Source organism: Staurois parvus, unplaced genomic scaffold (genome assembly GCF_062004578.1).
Source record: "Staurois parvus isolate SC_StPar_1 unplaced genomic scaffold, SC_StPar_1.0 ptg000827l, whole genome shotgun sequence".
Taxonomy (NCBI): Eukaryota; Metazoa; Chordata; class Amphibia; order Anura; family Ranidae; genus Staurois; species Staurois parvus.
The window spans coordinates 3,425,001-3,446,797 of record NW_028318623.1 but is presented as its reverse complement, the minus strand read 5'-3'; the positions used below and the strand labels follow the sequence as shown (position 1 = coordinate 3,446,797).

Sequence of the window (21,797 nt, the reverse complement as noted above, 5' to 3'; positions counted from 1 at the left end):
ATTGGGAAAAAGGAAGAGGACAGCCAGCAATTACAAGACTGGGCACAATCACAAAAACAATGCCATTGTTAAGTGTTAATATCCAAACAGAAGACAGATAATACTGGAGAAAATGCAATCCATGTGGTTGCCAGAGGTTGACATTGACATTGATGGCACCTAATATTGGTGGCATACAGCATGCTAGTGTTTTGTAAATAATTTATATTGGACGAATACTTGGCACCTCATAAATAACATGTTATTTTATAAATAACTTAAAGGCCAAATCCCACCGAAACATTTTTCTCTTTAGAGCACATAAGGGTTAGACCCTCCTTTTTTTTTTGGCTGTCCGCATCGGTGAAGATATTTCTCAACACCATATTACATACTAACACATGAGTGTCACCATATAATGAAGGGAATTCCCCCCTCCCCCCCACTAAGATTTACAGACAAAAAAGGTCAGAAAAAAAGAGGGTCTAACCTTTCTCCACTGTACTGGAAAATAAATGTTTTTAATCATGGTTTTTCTCTTGGTTGAAGAAATGTTTTCCTTTTTTATTGTGCAGGTGACAAGGAGACATGAGTGAGGGGGAAGGTCCTCAACAATTCTTTTCAAAACCAAATTAAAACATTTTGGCTGGAACTAGAACGTAAAGTCATTGATATAAGAACAAAAGTCTCAATCACAGTCAAATCATAAGTCATAAGACTGTCAGTTACCCCTCCAAGTGCACTATGCTTGCATTATTATGGGAAGCATCCAGCATTGAGTACAAAAATTGTCAGGAGCAAGATTCAATAAACGTGGATGCTCAGCAAAAGTGGTCACATCTTTTCAGTTAAAGTGGCAGACTCTGTGAGTTGCCATTGTATTCCACAATCGGGTTTACAGCAAACCCTGGTTTCCACTCAAGCACCAGAAGCCTAATGAGGATCTAACCAGGATTCTAACACTTCCCCACCCTATTCAAAACTAAAAAAAAAATTGGTTTGTTAAACTCATTTTGCCAGACTGTACTTACCAATAGACTTCTGTCGTAGCATCAATGCCTGGGAAGGTGAAGAGGACAAATAGGAGGGACCCTCAAAGACAGACTGGGCACTTGAGACTCTATGCTGTCCATAACTTGGCTAAGAAAACACATAAATGAACATAATTAAACTAAATACGATAGCACACATAGACTATTTTTTTTTCATTCCATATACAGAATAATTTCTATGTACCTTTTTGAAGACAGTGCAAAAACTGCCAAACGTGCCTACAATGTTTCATAGCAACTACTGCAAGTTTATTTCCACAGAATTTACTGTATATTACACCTTTGTTTTAGAACTTGTAGAAGTCTCCTGTAACGGCAGTGTAATGCAATGGTGGACTCAAACACCAAGAACAAGTTACATATACCACACAGGTATGATTTAACAAGCATTTACACCATTATTCTAAGCATTTGAGAGATCCTCTACCAAATGTACACCTGCCTTGGCATGTCATAGCATTCACTTGGCACCCCAAGAAATAACAGAATCCAACTGCAGTATTCTTGCACTGTCCAAACCTTCCCCTTTAATCATCACATCACACACAGGAGGATATATCTTATAGTCATCACAATCTTCATAATAACACACACCAATAATAATGTGAGCATTACAGCATGAAATAGACACATCTTTTGACAGCGTCACAGCATAGAATTAATACATTACCAAAGCTACTGGAAGACAGGAAGGAACAGATCCCATTGGAACCATAATGCACATGGGGGTCACAGAGAAGCCCTAAACATGACCAATCCAATGAGCCCATATAGCCTTGGCAAGAATCCCAGCGTCAGAACATCCCCTCTTGCATAGGAAGGCTTCCAATTTGACCGCGTTCAGGCCCCTCATTATATACCCTGTTAAATTCTTCTGACAACTTTCCCGAAATGGGTGGGCACCACGCCCGCCTCAGGAGGAGTTAGCAGAAAGGTTCCGTTAGTCACACCCAGCCACTTTACTGGCAAACAAAATCTTAGCTTGTAATATCATACTCTTGCCACAAATTAGCTTCTTATCCACCCTTAACTTAAAGATTTCTAACTTCTCAAACAAGTAAACATTTTTAAATGCACAAACAAGTTCTTAACTAATTTAAGCAGTCCAATGTAACATCTCTAGATGTCACAAACACGTTCAATCTCACAAACACTTCATATCTGCTTTAAGCAGTCTAATGTCTTGTGATTCTGTTCCTTTAGCCTCGAGAAATGGCATCAATGTCATTTCTCATGCTTCTGGAATATGGGCACCAATCCTTTATTGTAAAAATTCCCCAAGCAACAAAGGGTCCAAGGCCAAAACATTTCATAGGCATTACTGGCAGAAACCCCTGCATATAGAGATAAGTATTTTCTTCTTTTGGCCAACCTATTGAAGGTTGTGGCTGGATTTTCTATCCTATCATTATACGTTTAACTAGGTTATTGCTACACTGGACTTCCAGCCAAATATGTATTGTTAAAAGGCATCTACAATAATGCACCTTAACGATTTTATGGAAAAAAAATTCAGCCCTTGCAGCCTAGGAATTGGTCTTAAAACCAATCACCAAAACCTCATATAAGCTTAAACACGGTACTGTAACTTCAAAAGTGACATTTTTGTACTTACCCTAAAATCTATTTCTTAGACTCCATTGAGGGACACAGGAATTTGGAAACAGTCAGACTCTATTTGTCCCTCAATGTATTTCATTCAGAAACAGCCAGGATGCCCCTCCCCTACGCGTTACGCTGCAGGTCACGCAGCTTCATCAGGGGGTTTTGAATCAAGGAGGAGATTAAGATCAACTGAAAGAGTGAGAGATCCCTGTAGGGATAGTGGTAGGAGAAGAGAACTACGGTGGAGTAGCAATTGGGAGATACTCACCACTACTGCTATGGTGCAATGTATGGTTTTGTAAATTTTTAGTGGTTAAGGGCATCAGATTCATCCAATGAGTTTTCAGAGACAGGCCTCCCCCTTCCTCAAAACTTGGGCAGTGAATGTTATTAGAATGGTGATGGGATGCAAGAGAAGAGCTGTGTTAGGGATTGATAAAGACTGTCATATCCCAATGGCACTATGAACTGTATCTAATTTAGGAACTGAGCTGTAACATTTAAAATACACATATGAAATGCTCAAATTATGATACATTCTGCCTATAATCAGGGCAGGTGCTTCCACTAGGCAAACTAGGCGGTCACCTAGGGTGCACTGCTACCTAGGGGCACCTGGGCACAGCCAGGCTGACACTCTCTCTGTGTGGGACACCGCCACATCTTGAATGATCTTTCAGTTGAGAGGAGGGGCAGCAGAGAGGAGGAAGAAAGAACAGAGGAAGATTCCGGGTGTCTTGGGCCAGTGTAGCAGATGAGCTGTTGCTCCTTCCAGTGTTCCTCTCAGATTCAGTCCCTTACTGCAAGCTGCCTGGCAGCTGCTGATCGCTGTGGAGTTCCAGCCCTTTTCTTACCATTCATCAGCGGAGGCGGAGCTGTGCCTACAGAGGAAGGTAATGTCTGACTCTAATGCCTCGTGTCTGGGGAGTGTGACCTAGCCGGCCGGACATCCATCACATGTGCAATGTGTCAGTGAGTGATGACATCATCACAATCCCACAGCCTGCTCTTCTAGTGCCTGCTGGGCCTGCTGATTTGTGTCATTGTTGGTGGTGGTTTTCTGTGTCAAATCTGTCTGTGTGGTATTGCTCAGCTAAGCTGCTTGCTGTCACATCATTTTATCGCCCCCCCCCCCCCATTGCCTGGGGAAATTCTAGCCTGGGATCTGTCAAAGTGTGGATCCATCATCCTCCACCCACTGCAACTGTCACCCTGCCACTGCCAGCCACAGATACAGTCCGTCCGTGACACTGATTTTGTCTTTAATATTGGTGCTGGTGGCATCTTATGGCACTTATTTTTGCAAATTAAAAGAAAATGAGCAGTTTCATGTTTTGTTGATTTAATATTTTCTACTGTTTTTAAAAATGGTTTTTTTGGGGGGGAGAGGGGCTCAAGTAGCTGGTCTTGTCTAGGGCACATAATATTCTCTCACCAGCCTTGCCTATAATGATACATTATGTAAAAGAAGTTAGAAGATGCAAACTTGAATGTAGTACTAAAGTTCGGCAGTTTTGTACCTCAGAGGAGAAAAAGCTCTTCCCCGCACTCCGTGACGTTCCAAGTGATGCCAGTGTACCTGGGCTAGAACTCTCATTCACACTGATGGTTTGCTGGGCTGCTGCCAGAATTTCATCCAGCTTGTCTGCATGAGAAGGAAAGGGATATTAGTGACAACTTTGTGATCAGAGGCAAAGGACCACATCAAAATGGCATCTTAGAGCACATGGTGCTGAGTAAATTAGGTGTGCATACCTCCGTACTAAAAAGATGAACACACTTTAGTTCCAAAGTTCTGAGCAAAGCCTACTTTGTTAAACCTCTTACATACCCACCATGTTAGGTTTTCATTACTAAAGACTCTGGTGTTTGGGATGGCACTAGACAATCTAATTTGATGTTGCCAGATGGTTTGAACCCAAGATAGAGGGGTTCAAAAGGTAGTGGTGTGTAGGCTCCAATTTTCAATCACAGGTAGCTCAACTCTTGGGGGAATCAGCTGGAGTCAGGGGCGGACTGATAACTCATGGGGCCCCCGGGCAATTGGGGATAATGGGGCCCCTGTGTCCTTGCCCACAATCAAAACACACCCAAAAAAGCCTATAAAAAGGTACCAGGGGCATTTTATGGGGCTCCCTACTGACCCCGGGCCCTCGGGCAGTGCCCGAGTGCTCGAATGGTCAGTCCGCCCCTGGCTGGAGTACTAATTTATCAGCTATATAACAACTGTGCATAGTGGGTGAGGAACAACGAGTGAACAGACTGTATTTAGGATCTAATTTCTAGGAAATTAAGAAAAAGTACAGTCAACATTTTTCAGGGGATCAGGACACCCCTTTCTTTACAGTTCTGGGGAATGGAAGAAGCTGCAAACCCTTCATGCCCTGGAGTGGACTGACTGCTGGTTAATTGAGGCTGTATTTATGGACAGTAACCATTTTGTATCAAACTGTGTCTCTGTTGAGGAAATGTCTTCGAATTTCCCTTGCAGTAAGATAGAAGTCAAGAGAAATCTATCCGAAAGAGGAAGCAATAAAAACATAATTTTGTCAGGAAGGGTTAGAACCTCTATCAGCTTCTTACTGTTGCCTGTGACCCCATGGGGTACATTTCCCTTCACTTTCTGTCCAGGTTACACATTGTGTATCAGGTTCAACAGGATGCTATTGCAAAAGGAAGTGAAGGGAAATGGTGGCAAAGTCAGCAATAAAAACCCGTAACAGGTTTAACCCTTCCTGACTGTATCCAAAAATGTTCAATTGTCTATTTTGAAATAACTTACTTTTTTTGAAGGGGCATCATTTTGCCACTGTTACTGCCTCTCCTGCATGTATCAATATCTCAAGGGCCATATTTAATAGGCACAGGAGGCTTGTATTGCTTCTTTCATTTACAAATTTTTATAGAAAATATATTTCTTAAAAAAAAGAAATAGACAAAAAATCAGCACACAGATGTGTAGATAGAGATAATCATAACATTTTCCATGTTGCAGAAACCAGCTGGTTACATGATGCTGCATAGATATGGTGTATTTACTAGTTGAGGCTTTAATTGCTGTTATATCTGCAGGCTTTGAAGGTTACCCAAGTTAAGCACTTGCCACATTGCCCAACTGCTACCTGGAATCAAACCCCGTCCCCTTTATTGCTGACCAATTCCTCTAGAACAGTGGTCTACAAACTGCCCTTTGCTTGACTTTATCTGGCCCTTGGGACACCATTCTTACCACTGAAATGAGGCACTATTCTCCCCACTGATGCAAAACACTGTTTACCCCACAGAAATCATGAAGGAATGCTCCGGTGCCATTCCTTCCACTGACAATAACAGTGACTTTTCATCACAATGACACCAGCAATGGGGCATTATTCTTTCAACTGACACCAAGAATGGGGCATTATTCCTTACATTAACACCAGCAACAGGGCACTATATTGTCAACGATGGGGCACTATTGCTTCCACTGACTCAAAGAATGGGGTACTATTCCTTCCACTGACACCAACAACAGGGCATAATTCCTCCCACTGATGCAAATGATGGGACATTATTTCTACCATTGACACCAACGATGGGGCACTATTTCTCCCATTAATACCAATAATGGGACACTGCTCCTTCTCCTCCTATTGACCACAGGCTCTAGGTAATCGTTTTACTCTCACTGAATACCAAGCCTGAGACATTATCCACTCCTTGTGATGTAGGGAAAATGTTTGATCCCACTAGCCACAGTCCAGCCCCTCTAAAGTCTGAAGGACAGTAAACTTGCCCTTTGTTTAGACAGTTTTGTCAATGATGGGGCACTATTGCTTCCATTGACTCAAAGAATGGGGTACTATTCCTTCCACTGACACCAACAACAGTGCATAATTCCTCCCACTGATACAAATGATGGGACACTATTTCTACCATTGACACCAACGATGGGGCACTATTCCTCCCATTAATACTCCTAGATTGTAAGCTCGAAAGAGTAGGGCCCTCTAAACCCTCGTGTGCTGTTTTTTGTTGTTGTACTGTTTCATGTATTGTCCCCCCCTCTATTTTACAGCGCTGAGCAAACTCTTTGGCGCTATATAAACTCAATGTAATAATAATAATAATACCAATAATGGGACACTGCTCCTTCCCCTCCTATTGACCACAGGCTCTAGGTAATTGTTTTACTCTCACAGAATACCAAACCTGAGACATTATCCATTCCTTGTGATGTAGGGATTATTTTTGATCCCACTAGCCACAGTCCAGTCACTCTAAAGTCTGAAGGACAGTAAACTTGCCCTTTGTTTAGACAGTTTTGTCAATGATGGGGCACTATTTCTTCCACTGACTCAAAGAATGGGGTACTATTCCTTCCACTGACACTAACAACAGGGCATAATTCCTCCTACTGATTCAAATGATGGGACACTATTTCTACCATTGACACCAACGATGGGGCACTATTCCTCCCATTAATACTCCTAGATTGTAAGCTCGAAAGAGTAGGGCCCTCTAACCCCTCGTGTGCTGTTTGTAGTTGCTGTACTGTTTCATGTATTGTCCCCCCCTCTATTGTACAGCGCTGAGCAAACTCTTTGGCGCTATATAAACTCGATGTAATAATAATACCAATAATGGGACACTGCTCCTTCTCCCCCTATTGACCACAGGCTCTAGGTAATCATTTTACTCTCACTGAATACCAAGCCTAAGACATTATCCATTCCTTGTGATGTAGGGAATATTTTTGATTCCACTAGCCACAGTCCAGTCCCTCTAAAGTCTGAAGGACAGTAAACCTGCCCTTTGTTTAGACAGTTTTGTCAACAATGGGGCACTATTGCTTCCACTGACTCAAAGAATGGGGCACTATTGCTTCCACTGACTCAAAGAATGGGGTACTATTCCTTCCACTGACACTAACAACAGGGAATAATTCCTCCCACTGATACAAATGATGGGACACTATTTCTACCATTGACACCAACGATGGGGCACTATTTCTCCCATTAATACCAATAATGGGACACTGCTCCTTCTCCTCCTATTGACCACAGGCTCTAGGTAATCGTTTTACTCTCACTGAATACCAAGCCTGAGACATTATCCATTCCTTGTGATGTAGGGATTATTTTTGATCCCACTAGCCACAGTCCAGTCCCTCTAAAGTCTGAAGGACAGTAAACTTGCCCTTTGTTTAGACAGTTTTGTCAATGATGGGGCACTATTGCTTCCATTGACTCAAAGAATGGAGTACTATTCCTTCCACTGACACCGACAACAGGGCATAATTCCTCCCACTGATACAAATGATGGGACACTATTTCTACCATTGACACCAACGATGGGGCACTATTCCTCCCATTAATACCAATAATGGGACACTGCTCCTTCTCCCCCTATTGACCACAGGCTCTAGGTAATCGTTTTACTCCCACTGAATACCAAGCCTGAGACATTATCCATTCCTTGTGATGTAGGGATTATTTTTGATCCCACTAGCCACAGTCCAGCCCCTCTAAAGTCTGAAGGACAGTAAACTTGCCCTTTGTTTAGACAGTTTGGAGACCCCATCTCTAGAAGAATATACCTTGAGTAAATAGTCTGCAGATGCAGATTTTGCATGCCTGTGCTGTGTCCATGATTTCATAGTAGCAAATGACAGTAGGGGCCATAACAAAGATAAGAACCTAGTTCTATTTTACCAGCTGGGAAAAACACAAAAAGGTCCAGCTGAGACAAAATTCACACTTTGTGTAATGAAAAGCAAGACCTAAAATAAGTGTCTCAGGTAACCTACTGAAAGAATCATTTCAAAATGAACTGGCTCATATATTAAAGCTTATTTTTATAGTTGCCCTTCTTCCTTTCTAATCAATAAGCGATAACAGGATGCATAATGAGAGTCAGCTCTTACTTAGTGCCATTTGGTACACCGTCCTTTTCTTCTCAGTGTTCTGAGTTGGTTCATAATCTATAAAGGAACAAAAGTGAGTAGTTAATTATTGAGTTATGATGCTGCAACAAGTTGTTCAATTCCTAATTAAAAATCTACATGCAAATAAAATACTAAAAGGTGACTATTACCTACAACTGTAAAGCATATGGGAAGCCAGCCTGCCTACTCCGTAATTCAGTTTTCCATCCTGGCACCAGTGGACTGCCCCAATTCTCTCCAGTCCCTTTCATCATTAAAGTGGTTGTAAAGGCTGAATGTGTTTTATGAAGAACACGAATGGCCGTCACTCAGGATGAAATCCAACTGTATACTTCTTTATTATAAAGGCATGTATGAAGCTAAAATCACCAGCGGGTTTCGGACAAATCAGGTTTTAGTCATGGCCTCATGGATGCTACCACCTCCCTATTGAGGGAGGTGGCAGCATCCTCACACCTGTTTTTCCTTGAAGGTGTTTTATGTTTTCTTCTATGCATGAAGTTAAAAAATCTTCAGTGTGCAGCTCCCACCTCAGCTACCCCTAATAATTACTTGAGCCCAGGGGCAGACTGACAACTCATGGGGCATCCGGGCAATAGGGGATCATGGGGCCCCTGTGTCCTTGCCCAAACTCAAAAAAGCCTATTAAAAAAGTACCAGGGGCATCTCATGGGACCCACTACTGACCCCGGGCCCTCAGGCGGTGCCCTAGTTTCCAAATGGTCAGTCCGCCCCTGCTTGAGCCTGATCCCGATCCAGCGGTGTGCACGAGAATGACAGCTCTCCTGGGTCTCTCCCTCCTCATTGGCTGAAACACAGCATTTGGCTCCCGCTGCTGTTAACCACAGCCACTGAGGAGGGGGTGAAGGGGCACACAGGGGTGGCTTTGGGAGCACAAATGCCCCAGAGCAAGCAGCTTGCTTTGGGAGCAGCCAGCAGGGGGGAGGAGACAGGAGTGCCGGAAGGGGACCCGAGAACAGGAGTATCGGGGCTGCTTTGTGCAAAACCACTGCACAGAGCAGATAAGCATGACATGTTTTTTAGTAGAAAAAAAATAATCTGAACCTTTAGTATCACTTTAAAAAGTCTAGAAAACTGGGGACCTCCATTTTCTTAGCTGTCTATTATACCTACCTTTTCTACCCAGTTTTTCTATTCATAGAAGCCATGCTACAGCTTCCATGAAGAAATCATGATCTAGAAATGGAGGACAGATGGATACCCAAAAGGTCCAACCAGGGGCGGACTGACAACTCATGGGGCCCCTGGGCAATAGGGGATCATGGGGCCCCTGTGTCCTTGCCCAAACTCAAAAAATACTATGAAAAAGGTACCAGGGGCATCTCATGGGGCCCCCTACTGACCCCGGGCCCTCGGGCAGTGCCCGAGTTTCCAAATGGTCAGTCCGCCCCTGGATCCAACCCTCCCTCATAGACCCTTTGGTGTCCCTTGTGCTGATTTTTATTTTAGCTACACATAGTCTTTAAGATGCTTGCCTGTATTTTTTTATATACATTTTCTTGCAAACAAAACATGAAAAAGGGAAACAGCAGATACAGCAAGCTTGCTGGTTTCAACTTTAGAGCTTCAGAGCTTCTAGACATCCCAGATTCATGTTAACACCACGGGGACAGAAAAAATGGTACCTTTCCTTAACACTTATGTCCTCTGGGCCACGAACTTCCACAGCCAAGTCTTGATGCAAAGCAGCCGTTCCCAACCCGTATTGCTCTGGGGCTTACTTGCTTATTACTTAATCTTGTATTTCCTCTCAAGTTCTCTTCTAAAGCACATTCTTCAAGAGAGGAATGTGTGAAAGGAGTACAAACACGGATTGATAAATTATTTATTTGCTCCATTCAGTCACAGCTCAGTGCTCAACCCACGTGCTGCACATGGGAGTGTGGCTATTTCCCATTGTGAAATAGCACATAACAAGATTGCTCCCATCAGTAGAGGAAAAGAGCCATGAATGGCGCATTGAAGAAACCATTCAGCCAACGGAATGACCTGTGTTCAACAGTCTAGCTGTGAAAGAGTCCCCACTGTTCACTTCTGCAGTTACCTCCTTGTGCTGTTATAAAAGGCGATGGAAAATTGTTGTAGAGGCGTTAATCCTAACACTTAAGGGTGAGGGGGTTCTACTTCAAACTGTACCATGATCTTAAAGCTGTGCTTCAAGCAAACAGCTTTCTAATGAATAAAATACATATATGGGATTTGTTTTACATGCCAAATAATGAATATCTCTGTCCTTCCAGTTCTTGGATTTGCAAAGCTTGGTCACAGACTCACAGCACAGCCCTGTTTTGCAGGGCAGACAACTTAAAGTGTTACTAAACCCAGGACCCTGCATTCACTGTATCTGGTTTCCCCGGAGCCTACATTCACTATATCTGGTCTCCCAGGACCCTGCATTCACTATATCTGGTCTCCCCGGACCCTGCATTCACTATATCTGGTCTCCCAGGACCCTGCATTCACTATATCCGGTCTCCCCGGACCCTGCATTCACTATATCCGGTCTCCCAGGACCCTGCATTCACTATATCTGGTCTCCCCGGACCCTGCATTCACTATATCTGGTCTCCCCGGACCCTGCATTCACTATATCTGGTCTCCCCGGACCCTGCATTCACTATATTTGGTCTCCTCCCTCCACCGAGTGCTCCTATAGCCACTTGCTATTAAGGCACTCGTGCAGGCTCCCTCCCAAGCCAGCTCTGTTCCTCCCTCACTGGCTGTGAGTGGCAGCAGCAGGAGACAATGGCTCCCATTGCTGTCTCTGAGCCAATGAGGAGGGAGAGAGCCTCTGCTCTTGTGCACATTGCTGGATCGAGATCGTGCTGATTCTCCCTCTCCCAACCCAAGTACTACTGTGCTGTGGATTGCAAGAAGCTGGTACCAAGGCAAATTCAGATACACACACTATTTGCCTTAAAGTGCTTGTACATTTTTTTTTTATTCCTCTTCTCTGGTCCCCCACCAGTGCTCCTGGCTCCTCCCCTCCATCAAATGCCCCTATAGCAAGCCACTTGCTATGGATGCACTGCGCTGCGCAGGCTCACTCCTAAGCCGGCTCTGTATATACATAGACACACAGAGCACAACTCAGCCCTGCACCTGCCTCACTGGCTGTAAGTGGCAGCAGTGAGAGACAATGGCTCCCATTGCTGTCTCTGAGACAATGAGGAGGGAGAGCCTCTGCTCTTGTGCACATTGCTGGATCGAGATTGCGCTGATTCTCCCTCTCCCTACCCAAGTGCTACTGTGCTGTGGATTGCAAGAAGCTGGTACCAAGGCAAATTCAGATACACACACTATTTTCCTTAAAGGGCTTGTACATTTTTTTTTTATTCCTCTTCTCTGGTCCCCCACCAGTGCTCCTGGCTCCTCCCCTCCACCGAGTGCCCCTATAGCAAGCCACTTTCTATGGAGGGACTCCTGCAGGCTCACTCCCAAGCCGGCTCTGTACATAGACAAACAGAGCACATCTCGGCCCTGCCCCTGTTCCTCCCTTAATGTGAGTGGCAGCAGCAGGAGACAATGGATCCTGTTGCTGTCTCTGAGCCAATGAGGAGGGAAAGAGCTTCTACTCTTGTGCACATTGCTGGATCGAGATCGGGTTCAGGTAAGTATAAGGATGTGCTAGGGGAAGGGGGGGGGGGGGTTGCTGCAAGGTTTTTTAACCTTGATGTAGAGAAGGCATTAGAAAAAAAACCTTCAAGCTTTCGAACCACTTAAAAACAAAAATAATCATTACATAAGTATGTATACACAGTTGCATTCATTTGTGTATTTTATATCTGCCATCTCAAAAAAATATGCAGTAGAGCTACCACATTACAATGTATACATATTAACAGCGAAATTCCAGGTAAATAGGAAATGAAGCCATGGATGCAGAAAACGAACATCTGTTTCCCTGTGGATGTGTTTGTGTTTGGAAGCACAATTTGGAAGACAAATAAAAGCCCAGCCATTTATGAAAGATCACCACTTATTCATCTATGAATTCATAAAAAAAAAAAAGAAAAAAACCTGTTCTAATGCAGTTGTGTAAATACCGCAGTCTGTCTTTATTTCTTTAATTCTTTTCAAAGCAAGAAGCAGCACTGGGAGACATTCAAGGCTCCACAGCTTTACAACATTCTTTAAATGTAATGGGGAAGAATCACTATTATTTATAAACCATTCATAGATTATATTATTTGTTATTATTTTTGGTTCTTGACACCAATTCATTTATGTGTATTTAACCATTTCAATACCGGGCAATTTTACACCTTCCTGCCCAGGCCACTTTTCAGGTTTCAGCGCTCTCACACTTTGAATGACAATTGCGCGGTCATACAGCATTGTACCCAAACTAAAATTTTATCATTTTCTTCACACAACTAGAACTTTCATTTGGTGGTATTTAATCACCACTGGGGTTTTTATTTTTTGCTAAATTAACAAAAAAAGACTGAAAATTAAAAAAAAAAACATGTTTTTCGTTGTTTCTGTTATAAACGTTTGCAAATAAATTATTGTTCTCCATACATTTAGGCTGAGATGTATTCTGCTACATGTCTTTGGTGAATATAACCCAAATTAGAATGTATTATTTAGTTTGTAGGAAAGTTATAGAGTTCACAAACTATGGGATAGATCTGAAAATTGATCAATCCTGAAGTACTGACGGCCAATCTAATATCTTGAGGTCCCAGAATGTCAGATCAGTACAGATATCCCCAAATGACCCCTTTTTGCAGAGTAGACAGTCCGACGTACTTCATAAGAGGCATGGCGAGTTTTTTGAAGTTGTATTTTTTTTGTCATAATTTTTTGGAAAATGCAAAAAATTATTTTCACTATTTTTTTTTTTTACATACTGTCACCAGTGAAGTACAGTGTCTTCATATAACTGGCATGGTGGTGATCAGGGACAGTGACTGGTGACAGTATGAAAAAAAAAAATTGTTTTTTTTTATTTTTTTATTATTTTTAATTTTTTATTACATTTTTTTTCTTTTTTTTAATTTTAATTTAATTTTAATTTTTTTTTTCATATTTCACTATGTCCAAAGTAGTACAATGTTACCATAGTAACATTGTACTACTTTGGGGAAGTGATCAGTATTTTTTGTTTTTTTTTTACACAATTTGCTTATAGCATAGAATTACTTTGCTATAAGCAAGCATTTACCTGAATGACATCGATTCATTCAGGGTTTTTTTTTTTTGTGCTTAGCTGTGATTTGGCCACAGCTAATCACATGACCAGCATGATCCAATTTGCTCCTGCAGGGGAAAAAAAATCCTTCCTGATCCCCGAGAGGCAATTGGATATTCCCTGGATCCACTTTACCTATAAATGTTAGTATCCAGTTATATTCTGTGTATCTAGGAAAGAATCCAGGACTTTTTTAAAACAATCCACGGAGCTGGCCAGAACCAACTCTTGAGGGAGTCTATTCCACATGAGGTAACATTTTAATTTTCAGTAAATAAGAAAAAAAGATAAGCTCACCAGATTTCTTTTTCCAAGGAGAAACTAAAGGAATCAAGAGACATTAGTTACAAGTAATTTGTCATACTTTGAAGAAAACCTTAAACCTTAGTCATTTCTGAGGACGCATAATATAATAAATGTATAAGCAGAGGTTACCTTTGGTGAAAAAAGAATGCACAAACAACTGATAGGTCAAGAGACCACAGTTATCTCACTTTTTGTGAAAATTGTCCTTGGCCTCACCCTCTACAACCAATATGCTGGGTAGCAGCCATAAATTTTTGTTTCAGTTCGAATGCATTCATTCATTGAAGAGTTTCATCATATTCGTTATATTAACCCGATTTGTTTTCAGAATGTGTTTTGTATCTTTGGCATTTGTTTCACATATTCGTTGGTCGGGCTGGATTCAGAAAATTGTGCAGTTTTTCCGGAAGACTGCTATGTATTCGATATATTATCAGATTTGAGGGATTGGAGGGATTCCATATTTTCAGTAGTTAGTCCTACCCACCAAGAGAAATGGCATGAGTTGACTGGACAATATCGACTGGTAACATGTCCATCCGAATTAACAAAAGGAATGAAATTTAGATCCATTTTTTATCTGAATTATAAATCAGATTTGAAAATTGAATTAATTTTCCCATGGACCTTAAATACTATCGCTTCATGTGACAACATCAGAATGAAACAATGAAATGAATAGGCAGCACAGTGGCTAAATGGTTAGCACTTCCGCCTGGCAGTACTAGGGTCGTTGGTTCGAATCCCAGCCATGGCACCACCTGCCTGGGGTTTGCATGTTCTCTCTGTGCCTGCGTGGGTTTCCTCTGGGTAATCTGGTTTCCTCCCACACTCCAAAGACATGCTGGTAGGTGAATTGAATCCTGTCTAAATTGGCCCTAGTATATGTATGTATGAATGTAAGTTAGGAACCTTAGATTGCATGCCCCTTGAGGGTTAGGGACTGATTTACAATATATATGTAAAGCGCTGTGTAAATTTACAGCGCTATATAAGTACCTAAAATAAATATTAAATTAAACAAATGCACTATTACATTTTGTTACAACTTTTTTTTCGGATTTGTTGACATTCCTTACTATGTTCATTCAGAAACTCGTATACATCTGAATTTCCAAAAATAATATTTTCATCCGAAAAACAAATCATAACGAAACACGAATGTCTACTGGGTAGCATACTAGACCAATAAAAAGGCAAGAAAGAGGTAAAAGGCGAGACAAGCTTGATGTTTACAAAGCACTTGACTGAAGGTAACCTCTGATTACCATTTTTTTTCACCATATGCTTGAATTCTCAGATTTTTCAAAAACTGTGCTTGGTATATTTTTACATGTTGACCTTTTTGACCATGGTATTCAACTGAAACTGGGATTGTTAGGTTGTATGCATAATTTCAAACAATGTAAAATACTGCACAAATGTTTTATATACATGTCACTAGCTCTCATTCATCAAATATGTACTTGAACGACCTTCTCTGTATGTACAGAAGAGAAGCAAGTATCTGGACCAGGGGCGGACTGACAACTCATGGGGCCCCCGGGCAATAGGGGATCATGGGGCCCCTGTGTCCTTGCCCAAGCTCAAAAAAGCCTATGAAAAAGGTACCAGGGGGATCTCATGGGGCCCCCTACTGACCCCGGGCCCTCGGGCAGTGCCCAAGTTTCCAAATGGTCAGTCCGCCCCTGATCTGGACTAAGGACTACACAGGTTACAATGTTGTATTTTTACCTTAAAAAAACTGGACATTAATTTTCATTGGCATAATGGCAATGAAGTTGCAAAAACCAACAGCCCTTTCTGCAAATGTAGCATAAAAAAGGGGGGGGGGCAATCTACTTTAGGACGTTATGACCAAGAATATTATTGTAACATAATCTGCCCTGTGTTAACCTGTATGTACTGATTCCATTGGATTCCTGCTTCTGGATTAGCTTTTTTTGCCACTAAACCACCCCAACTGTCATCTTCCTGTGTAGTATCTCAGTTGCCAATATGGAAGTTCTCACAATAGACAGAGGCAGAGGCGGACTGACCATTTGGAAACTTGGGCACTGCCTGAGGGCCCGGGGTCTGTAGGGGGCCCCATGAGATGCCCCTGGTACCTTTTTCATAGGCTTTTTTGAGTTTGGGCAAGGACACAGGGGCCCCATGATCCCCTATTGCCCGGGGACCCCATGAGTTGTCAGTCCGCCCCTGGACATAGGAAAACAGTTGTTGGAGCTTATCTCTGAAGACAGGAAAGTCAACCAGTAACATAAGAAAAACTATTTTTAGAGGGATATACATGGGTATTGAAAGCAGTCATCTTGTGGCCTCAGACAGGCTTAGCAAAAAATAGCTTGTATAGAAAGTATGAAACAGTAAAGGTCTGCATCCCTCACATATAGAGCAGTAACATTAGGCAAAAACTTACACATAACAAGGTGAAGCTCCACTTGCTTCCATCAAAGAATCCATGAAGCTAAAATCTCTTACCAGCAAAATGAGGTGGAAATGGCTGGTAGAAAGCTGTAATGTATGACTGTTTGAGTCGCCTGTTCTTGCTTGGGCATAGGCATACAATCACTTCCCTGAACATATACAGGCTTGTTTTATGGGCTCAGTCCACCAAAAAGTGGTATTTCTGTTATAGGTGAAGTCTGGAAGCTTGACACCCATATTTTTACATCTCCTGTTGACTTTCCAAAAAGATCACCCTCTGCTTCCATCCACCTAAGTTTCCTAATATTTGTTGTCCTCAAAATTGTATGTTAGTGCAAATAAAAAAAGTATCACGTCAGTACTCAGTTGTTAATATTTGCAAAAAAGATGGTGTCACTAGTCCACCAGTGAATTCTGCGTGATTAGAAAGCACTCCAAACAGAGAGGTTGAGCTCATAGTCAACCTCTGGAGTGGTCATAAACAGATCTAAATGCCTAGGTGGGGACCAGATCCTACCTCACTCTATTCATAACCTAAAACAGCCTTGGGAAAGGCCACCTTTATATTTTTGGAGTACATTTTAAAAGATAGGTTAGCTTTTTTTGTCAAATTAAAGGTTTACAGGTAGCCTAACAGAAGTTCATCATACGGAATGTTACAGCCTAAATGCAGACTGCTAGTACCTTTATTGTTTACCATATCCTCATTTATGTGTTTAGGGTTCCCCAAGTCATTGCTGTACATTGTACTATGCCCTTGATGTTTACTTCAGGCCCAACCACCATCTAAGAGACCATTTATTGTGCCTAACTGGTCAATAGTGGCCAGAGGCGGACTGACAACTCATGAGGCCCCCGGGCTATAGGAAATTATGGGGCCCCTGAGTCCTGGCCAACACTCAAACCACACCCAACAAAGCCCGTGAAAGGTATCAAGGGCATCTCATGGGGTCCCCTACTGGCCCAGTGCCCGAGTGCTCGATTGGTCAGTCCGCCCCTGATAGTGGCACCCTTTTTGAACCGTGAGATGCCAGGTGGGAATAGCTAAGTCAGTGTAATAACTGAGGTCTCAGTACAGCGTATGGCCTGGTTCATGGAGCTTCCAAAAGAAGTGAATTTTGTAAATAATAAAGGCATTTTCTGAAACATAGGCTGTAATTTCAGTATGCATATAAGGCTATCACAGGTTCCCTTTAAACATTAATCCTCTAATACTTTCTTTCTGGATGGAAACTTCACAAACATAGAAATGGTTGGAGGGTCTTATGTTGCCTTCAATAATAATGTAAATATACCTTTGTCCACTTGATGTTTAATAACATGAAGCAGACAACACAGGAGTAGAAAAGTATAGTAATATACATATAGTTAGCAAAGAATCATATTAAATATAGGGAATGATAGGAATGCAAAAGGTATATGCAAAGGAATGAAATGGGATACCAAAAAAAGGAAAAAAGGGAAAAAAGAAGAGAAGAAAATGACCAACAGTTAACACCTCTTTTCAGAATACACCTTAGAGAGAAGCTATCATCAACTTCTGACTGGTTTGCAAGATTACTGTACATCTGTGGCCTACCCAGTCTGTAGGAAGCCATGTTGTAATAGTCAGCGTTCCATTAATTTATCTTGGACATTAATTAATAATAAGTGATACCTCAGATGACTTCTTATATCCAATTGAAAATGCTATAGCCAGCCAGATCTTTCCTGTTCTTTAGCATCACTTTGATAAAGGGGCAAAGCTTTTCTTGCATTTATATCAAGTTCTTGCCAATCCTTATTCCCTGCTCAGTCAGCCTTAGTGGCAAGTAAGAGCATGCTAATGGGACACAGGGATGATATTTAGCAGGGCTTAGTCCTAAGTGATGAAGTGAAGCCATTGGGTCCGATTATCAATGTTTTAACCCAAGATTTACACAACTTCTAGCTAGGATTAACACCTTTTTATCTAAGATTCGGTTACAAATATGTATGAAGGTTGGGTAAATGTTGTGTAAATTATTATTATAAACATTCATAAATAGACCCGTAAATTAGACAGCACAGCAAAATCATGACTAGACGTCCTGCTACTACTGTTTTGGGGCCATAATACTGCTTTGGGGCCATACTACTGTTTTGGGGCCATACTACTGCTTTGGGGCCATACTACTGCTTTGGGGCCAGGGAACAGCTGGGACCTGGTGGGAGTTCCCTTTTTCTGTGTCATCCTGGTGTTCCTGGGAGTGGGCCACCTTCTATCCCACCAATGCAGCTTCTACAATCTTCTTTACTGGTCTAGAATACTGGTATTCTATCTTTACCTGGATCCCCTCCAGCCTTCATAGTACATTTCCTTGAGTGCTAAGAAATGTTATTTAGGTCTTACTCTCCAGTAGGTGGATATGGCTGTCAATCCGGGGGCATGAGCTACATACCCTTACTAGAATTTATTTTTTTTCCCTTTAGGAGGGATAGCAACACTACAGCAAAGATGGGTATATTCTGCTGTAGGGGATATCTATAGCTAGGAGAGGTTGTCAAACAAAGTGAATATACTGATAATAAGTGGGGAAAGGAAGATACATTCAATGCTGGGAGAGCCATATTTATTTGTTGGATATGCATTACTGAGTATGAGACATATTGCTGAATGGCTGTTGTATTGGTTGGGAAACCATATTAAATGGGTGGACATGTATTGTTGTGTGGTGGATATATTGCTGGGGGAATCATACTGATTGGGTGGATATGTATTGCTGGGTGGGGGATATATTTTGGGGGAAACCATACTGTTTGTGTGGACATGTGTTTCTGGGTAGGAGATATATTGTGGAGCATCCATACTGACAGGGCAGACATACAGTATATTACAGGTAGGGGGGATATATTGCTGTAGGAGCTATACTGATTGGGCATGTGTTGTTGAGGTGGGCAAAATATTGCTAGGGAAGCAATACTATTTGGTGGACACATATTGTTGGGTGGGGGGGATGTATTTCTGGGGAGCCATACTGATTGGGTGGACATATATTGTTTGGTGCGGGATATATTTCTGGGGGAGACATAATGATTGGGTGGACATATATTGCTGGGTGGGGGATATATTTCTGGGGGAGCCATACTGGTTGGGTGGACATATATTGTTTGGTGCGGGATATATTTCTGGGGGAGACATACTGATTGGGTGGACATATATGTCTGATGGAACCATACGGATTGGGTGGACATATATTGTTTGATGGTGGATATATTTCTGGGGGAGACATACTGATTGGGTGGACATATATTGCTGGTTGGGGAGATACAGTTGCAAGAAAAAGTATGTGAACCCCTTGGGATTACGTGGAGTTTTGCATGAATTGGGCATAAAATGTGCTCTGAACATCATCTAAGTCACAACAATAGAAGAACACAGTCTGCTGAACATAATACTACACAAACATTAGATGTTGCCATGGTTTAATTGCACATAACATGTAAACATTCACAGTGCAGGGAGGAAAACGTATGTGAGGCCCTAGCTTAATGACTTCTCCCAGAGCTAATTGGAGCCAGGAGTGAGCCAACCTTGACTCCAATCAGTGTGATGATATTGGATGTGTTGCTGACAGCTGTCCTGCCCTTAAAAAACACACACCTGTTTTGGGTTTACTGGTTTCAAGAAGCACTGTCTGATGTGAACCATGCCTCGCAGAAAAGAGCTCTCAGAAGACCTACGATCAAGAATTGTTGACTTGCATGAAGCTGGAAAGGGTTACAAAAGTATCTCCAAAAGCCTTGATGTTCATGTGTCCACGGTAAGACAGACTGTCTACAAATGGAGAAAGTTTAGCACTGTTGCTACTCTCCCTAGGCTGGTCGTCCTGTAAAAATGACTGCAAGAGCACAGCGCAGAATGCTGCATGAGGTAAAGAAGAATCCCAGAGTGTCAGCTAAAGACCTACAGAAATCTCTGGCACATGCTAACATTTTTGTTGACACATCTACAATAAGGAAAACATTAAACAAGAATGGAGTACATGGGAGGACACCACGGAGGAAGCCATTGCTGTCCAAAAAGAATATTGCAGCACATTTGAAGTTTGCAAAAGAGCACCTGGATGTTCCACAGCACTACTGGCAAAATATACTGTGGACTGATGAAACCAAGATTGAGTTGTTTGGGGAGAACACACAACACTATGTTTGGAGAAAAAGAGGCACAGCACACCAACATCAAAACCTCATCCCCACTGTAAAACATGGCGGAGGGAGCATCATGGTTTGGGGCTGCTTTGCTGCCTCAGGGCTTGGACGGATTGTTGTCATTGATGGGAAAATGAATTTCAGAGTTTATCAAGACATTTTGCAGGAAAACGTACGATCATCTGTCCGCCAACTGAAGCTCCGCAGAGGATGGGTGATGCAACAGGACAATGACCCAAAGCATACAAGTAATTCAACAAAACATTGGCTGCAACAGCACAGAATACGCCTTCTGGAGTGGCCCAGTCAGAGTCCTGACCTCAACCCCATTGAAATGCTGTGGCATGACCTTAAGAGAGCGATTCACACCAGACATCCCAAGAATATTGCTACACTGAAACAGTTTTGTGAAGAGGAGTGGTCCAAAATTACTCCAGATCGTTGTGCAGGTCTGATCTGCAACTACAGGAAATGTTTGGTTGAGGTTATTGCTGCCAAAGGAGGGTCAACCAGTTATTAAGTCCAAAGGTTCACATACTTTTTCCTCACTGCACTGTGAATGTTTACATGTTATGTGCAATTAAACCATGGCAACATCTAATGTTTGTGTAGTATTATGTTCAGCAGACTGTGTTCTTCTATTGTTGTGACTTAGATGACATTCAGAGCACATTTTATGCCCAATTCATGCAAAACTCCACGTAATCCCAAGAGGTTCACATACTTTTTCTTGCAACTGTATATTTCTGGGGAGCCATACTGATTGGGTGGACATATATTGTTTGGTGGGGGGATATATTTTTGGGGAGTCATACTGATTGGGTGGACATATATTGTTTGGTGGGGGGGATATATTTCTCAGGAGCCATACGGATTGGGTGGAAATACATTGTTTGATGGTGGATATATTTCTGGGGGAGACATACTGATTGGGTGGACATATATTGCTGGGTAGGGAGATATATTTCTGGGGAGTCATGCTGATTGGGTGGACATATATGGTTTGGTGGGGGGGATATATTTCTGGGGAGCCATACTGATTGGGTGGACATATATTGCTGGCTGGGAGGATACATTTCTGGGGGAGACATACTGATTGGGTGGACACATATTG

The 21,797-nt window shown here is 42.1% G+C and overlaps 1 protein-coding gene across 1 annotated transcript in view; it reads right to left on the bottom strand.

The window, feature by feature from the left end:
* Positions 1-21,797, bottom strand: part of SHANK1 (SH3 and multiple ankyrin repeat domains 1) — a 724,545-nt gene that overhangs the window by 14,646 nt on the left and 688,102 nt on the right. Inside the window, exons 19-22 of the mRNA XM_089655187.1 lie at positions 14,078-14,101; positions 8,542-8,598; positions 4,157-4,281; positions 1,011-1,119 (exon numbers count right to left, since the gene is read on the bottom strand). Of these exons, the coding sequence (XP_089511313.1) occupies positions 1,011-1,119; positions 4,157-4,281; positions 8,542-8,598; positions 14,078-14,101 (315 nt within the window). The remainder of the gene's footprint in view (positions 1-1,010; positions 1,120-4,156; positions 4,282-8,541; positions 8,599-14,077; positions 14,102-21,797) is intronic.